The sequence below is a fragment of the Excalfactoria chinensis genome, chromosome 3, assembly GCF_039878825.1.
Source record: "Excalfactoria chinensis isolate bCotChi1 chromosome 3, bCotChi1.hap2, whole genome shotgun sequence".
Taxonomy (NCBI): domain Eukaryota; kingdom Metazoa; phylum Chordata; class Aves; order Galliformes; family Phasianidae; genus Excalfactoria; species Excalfactoria chinensis.
Genome location: NC_092827.1, coordinates 17,056,545 through 17,062,544, shown reverse-complemented (window position 1 = coordinate 17,062,544; position 6,000 = coordinate 17,056,545). Strand labels below are relative to the sequence as shown.

The 6,000-nt window shown below is 34.1% G+C and overlaps 1 protein-coding gene across 3 annotated transcripts in view; it reads right to left on the bottom strand.

Annotated features, from left to right (window-relative positions):
* Positions 1–3,080: 3,080 nt before the first annotated feature.
* Positions 3,081–6,000, bottom strand: part of PXDN (peroxidasin) — a 73,135-nt gene continuing 70,215 nt past the window's right edge. For all 3 annotated transcript variants that reach the window (XM_072333443.1, XM_072333444.1, XM_072333445.1), the window contains one exon: positions 3,081–5,964. In XM_072333443.1, the coding sequence (XP_072189544.1) occupies positions 5,842–5,964 (123 nt within the window). In that variant the 3' untranslated portion in view covers positions 3,081–5,841. The remainder of the gene's footprint in view (positions 5,965–6,000) is intronic.

The window sequence follows — 6,000 nt, the reverse complement described above, 5'->3', positions numbered from 1 at the left end:
TGAAATCCAAACCAAGGAAATTAATAATGGACAATGCTGAATTTGGTGCCTAGTCACAGAAAATGGACAAGAACACCATAATACTCCTTTGTCTAAAGTTTATGACTGGCTGATGCTGAATCCTACTCCAGAGCATTCAAACTTCTAACCACGCTCTTGTTCACCAGCTAAGACCTGTCATTCTGAGCAGCTGAGCTGATGATTTGCCAGAATAAACATTTTGTCTTATATTCTTGAGTTTCTCTTTAAATCATTTTGTTATGAAAGTATGCAGGGAGAAAAAGAGAGAAGGTGGTCTTCAAAAAAAGCAGCAGTGCTCTTGGCGTGGAGCTGGTGTTCCAAAGTCTAGTGTGGGACTCCAGAATGTGGTTAAGTAAGTGGTCAAATTGATTCCAAGTGCCTGGGGATTTTCTGTTGTAATCTAGCACAGGTGCAGCCTTGCAATATTTTATAGCTGTTCCTATATTCCTAATGGGCCATCAGACTATGCCAAAAAAAAAAAAAAAAAAAAAAAAAAAAAAAAAAGTACTAGTTGATTTTTTATTTATTTATTTATTTATTTTCTCCCTACTAGAATAAGGTAATATTTCCTTTTCCTTTCTCAGAACTATTTCTGATTACTTTTTTGCTCCCTCTGGGTACTTTTTATCATGCTAATCTCTAAAAAAGGAGACGAAGCGCACTTACTGTGCTCATCCTAGGAATGGCTGAAAGCCAGCTTAACAGCAGACAACATCTCATAAAGATATCAGTAGGTAACGTGATTTACTTTGGCAAACCAACAACATTTTTAAAGCATGTGACCTGTGGGATTGTAAAGTTGTATTACTGAGGGAGGCATCAACCCTTACTGAATGCAGCAATTAGGTTTACTCCTTTATCACAGGAATTTCTGTTATGTTTCATCTTTGAGTGTAAACAGAGATATTCAGTTCAGAGCTTTTCAGCCAAATACAGCTGTCAAGATTCCTTTGTAACTTGCAAATATCTGGTTTGTACTCAGCTGTGTACTACCAGGTGAGAAGGCTAAAACAGAATGAAAGGACCATTCATAACACTGAGGGAAGGTAGCAAATATGTTGAGCAGAAAAAAAAAAAAAAAAAGAAAAAAAAAAAAAAGAATTTATTTAACTCTAATAACTTTTGGTTTCTCAGTAGTTGTACTAAGTATAAAGTTTGTTTCCACTGGGAGTCTAATACAAACTGTGTTCAGAGACCGTAGGATCATAGAATGGCCTGAGTTGAAAAGGATCACAGTAAACCCCCCTGCTATGTGCAGAGTCACCATTAGACCAGTCTGCCCAGAGGTATGTGTACATGGTCATACTGCTATTTGTTATATTCCATCTAACGAGCCTTTTTGTCACATATCAGATCTCACTGTACATAATAAACATCATAGTAGTAAATTCAGAAACATATATGCAGCTGAACCCCATACGGTAGATGTGATAAACCATCAAATGGCAGTAAAGCCTTTCTTCTTAATGTTAATTTTATAACTGTATTATCCTGTATATGTACCATATTTAACCAGTTTCCAGAAAACTACAGCAGATTAATGAGTATGCTTAAAAACAACTACTGAAGCATGCCAGTTTTATAGACCCCATTTTAATTTCTAACACAAAAGTGTCAAACGGTCCCAACATGCATAAACTCTCTCTGTGAAGATTAGTGATTTGGCAAATGCTACAGGGAAACTAAAACAAACAAACAAACAAACAAAAAAAAGAAATTTACATAGGATTAAAAAGAAAATACAAGAAAAAAGATTTCAGATCATATGATAACATTCACTATGGCAGCACAATATTATTTTACAAAACAAAGTTGCAGAGTATGGGGGGTCATTCCTTGTGAAGACCACTTTAATCATACTATGGCCAAATGATATATAGCTATAATCAAGTAAAAAGAATAAAATGAATTTACTTAGAGTATGTCAAGTATATCTGAATCTTTCTCATAACATATCAGTAGTACAACAAGAATTTTATCATAACTAACTTTGTTTCTGTTTCTTTGTTGTTGTTTTTTGCTTTGTTGTTATAATCATTAACAAATCTTCTGGCAATTAACTATTGAACCCTGGAATTTGTCTTGTTTAGACAAAGCTCTATTTTAAAATCCCAAATGACGAAGCCACAACAAAAGAGTTGTTGGAATTTCTATATTTGATAGCTATTATGTTATGCTCAGAAGTTGACTGTGCCTGATAAAAGAAGCATGCTTTACTTATTTAGAAAAATGGAGAGGAAATAATCTGATTGCCATAATTTTTTCAAGGATAGCAATGAATACTACTTGCCAAAATTCTGGATGAGCAGCACTCTGGAAAACACACAAACTGGAGTTCTGCTTTTCTAGATTTGCCTTATGTAATATTCAAACTATACTGCAGCATAGTCCTAGGATCATAGAATATCCTTAGTTGGAATGGACACACAAGGATTGAGTCCAGGTCCTGGCTCCACACAGCACCACTCAAAATTCAAACTCTAATGTCTGGGAGTGTTTAAACACTCTGAACTCCAGCAGCCTAGGGCCATGACCTGGGCAGCCTATTCCATACCCACCACTCTCTGGTGAAGAATATTTTTGTAATACCCAGCCTTACCCTTTCTTGATGCAGCTCCATGGCAATCCAATAGAATTCTCAACTGTCCATCTGGGAATCTTTAAGTTCTCCCATTTCACTGTGAGGTTACTATATTAACTGCAGTGATACTATATTGTAAAATCCTTTTACTATATGAAGTCCCGAAGACACAGATGAATCTCTGTTGGATCTGAAAAAGGAACCAACCCAGCACTCCAGAGATCCTAATACCTCACCAAAGGATGAGTGTAACTCTGCTCCTGATTTCAGTAGTAACTTGTACCCTGTGATAGATTAACAAGATGAGGAGAATCTCTTGCACAGGAGACCCCTTTCACAGCTGCCCCAAGCATATGAGGTTTGAGACTGTCTTTACCCTCTTAGCATACTAATCTCATTTAGTCACAGTTTTCACTGAATTACCACCAGGGAGCTAACTTGGAAATGTGGCCAATTTTATTTTAACTGAAAAGCATTCATTATACAGTGCAAACAGTTCTTTGGTAAATTTACTGATTAAAATAAAAACAACAAAGACTTCGTTTAGGTAACATTAAAAAAGAAAATAAATACGTAAAATTTGCAACATATTACAGCAATATTCTCACAGTGGATACTGAGGAAATGGTCATCTTGGCATTGGCCATTGTTTCAGAAACATTAAAATCAATGCTGATTCTGCAGAAACATCAATAAAAACTTAATTACTAGAATCCATGACTGATTACACTTTAAACTGTGAATAAAGACCTGTTTTGTTCCTGAATAGTTTATCATTAGACAGATAGTGTAAAATAACTCAATATTATACTTAAGCATTTCCAGAATTCCTAAATCCATTTTATATAGCATATGAATAAACAGTGAACAATGAAAAAAAATCCTCCTTCTTTATTCTGGAGGCTGGAGAAAACAAACTATCAGATATATGGTACTATTTTATATTGTATAAATGGAAACTCTCTTTTCCTATAAGCAGAAACTTAGAGAAGATTTATTTAATATAAAACTGGAAAAAAAGAAAGTAACTAGTAACCAGCTGAATGTATTACTGATTTGTACAACTGTTTAGACAGATAAATTATATTTGGTTCAGCTCTGCAATCTTTCCTCTTGGAGGAATTCCTGCTATAGGTCAATGGGAGTTCCATCCAAGTTGAACTTACAGGATGAGACACGTGGTTTGGACTTTCAACAAAATACCAGAGTCTCAAAAAAATACAAGAATGACAGCCTCTAGAAACCACATGATACTCAAACATGCTCGCCACACACAATTTCTATAAGTATTAAAATAGAAAATTACATAAATCAAAATACCATATATAAAATCAATTAAAATATTCTCAAAAAATATAAATTGCAGTTCCATGTGTACCCTCTACCACGCATCTTTAACACACCACTCACATGTACATATTGCTCTTACTATAGTTGATACGAGTTTCTGTCGCAAGCTTCAAAGATACACCAAAGTTTGAGAGTGTGTCATGGTATCTGATTATCAAACTAGAAATTATTAATGCTAGTAATCAGAGAAATTATGTGCCAAAAATGTTATAGTGGAACCCATATTGATGTGTTAGGTTAATTATTACACAGGTATTTGATTTACCATGCAGTAATTGAGAATTCAGTTTGTTTGTATAATCTGAAAAGTTAGAACAAAAATGTTTAATTTTGTGCAGTTTTTTTGATTCCCAAATGTCTAAATTTGAGCAACAAATTCAGAAGTCAGTGAAATGCATTACTAAAGAAGAATTCAATTCTAAAATTAATCAGTTAGAGAGAGAATCAATTCTGAATAAACAAACAAACAAACAAAAAACCAACCTGTAAAATGAGGTATGATAGTTGTACTTCACTGAATATAACTCCTGGTCAAAAATATGCAGTTTGTATTCAAAAAAGTATATGACTTTGAAATGCTAGCATAGACATATACTCTATAATGTTAAACATTTATTAAATGGGAAATAAAGTCCATTGGCAGACTATTTTAACATGAATAATAAAAATACTGAGGTAAAAATATATATGCCTTAGATGAAATTGGAAAAAACAACAACAAAAACAAACAAAAAAACAACTTAAAAAAAATCAAATACTTTGTCAGAAAAAGTAGTCAATCCACAATTAATCACGATGCACGATTTTGATTGTTCTTTTTTTCAACAAACAGTGCCACAATATAATCAGGAACAGATGTCTATTGACAATATGCACAACAAGTCAGTAGGTATCTTTGTATACAAAATGGCATGTGACATGGTTTCACATTCTCAAAACAGGGCCATGCGTTTAGGTGAACTGATCCAAAATCAAGAAAAACATGCTTAAGAACTGGAGTGGATGGTCATGTTACAATGATTTAAAAGAAATGAAACAAACAAACAAAAAGTTGCCAAGCATTTACATGTTTTGACCAAAAAAAAAAAAAAATTATATTTATGTTAAGATCAGACGCTACTCTGTCATGTATGTTTTGCTAAAATGAGGGACACTGTCAATTACACCTGTAATATACATTCAGTTGCTTTTTCTATCTTCCAATTACATTTATTCACATTTCCCTCATATTTCCTAACTAATTTTAGCTTTTTTAGTTTGCAAATACCAATTAATTTTTCTTCTTGAATTAACAAGAGGATGCTGAAAGGTGCACTCTGGTTTTTTTTACTTCCTTGGTAGTCATGCACAGAAGTGATTCAACAGCATTTCCATGCATAGATGTGTTGCAGAAAAAGGTCCTCTACAGCACTGATGGGTACAGTGAGTGACCTTTAGTTTTCCCATCACTTACAAAGTAATAACAAAGAGCTAAATTTCAAGTCAGACTGGGACTGAAAACGGAGAGTAAACTGTCAACGTTGCCAATCATAGATGGGAAAGAAAAGTGCTCATTTTAGACTAAGTCTTAAGCCCAGCCATTTCAGATACCTATATTGCCTGACAGTGTTCTTATTAAAGTAGCACCAGTTTGAATTTGTCTAACCTGAGAAGTTTAACACACAATTAAGTATGACCTGTTTTCTAGTTTCCCTTTTGTTAATTTTGCATTGTGATTACCTTCATGGGCAGAAAATACAATGATACATTATGTTATACTGTTACAGCACCATTAGAATGTTGTAAATCTTGATTTCTTGCTGTTTTAAGCCTGTAGTTACCTGTTTTTGCCATCAGCAGGCATTGATATGATTTGAAGAGTATGCACCCTAAAATCTATAAAAGAAGACTTAAGGCTTCTTTTTATTAATACTTTCTTTGACACAGACTGGACAGCAATCCCCTTTAGCCTTCACAGGGGCTTCACAGTCAACTGGTGGGCATGACTCCACAAAACAGGTAATCTGACCAACCTGAATCAGGAAAGAAAAGAACAAAGCCAGACCACA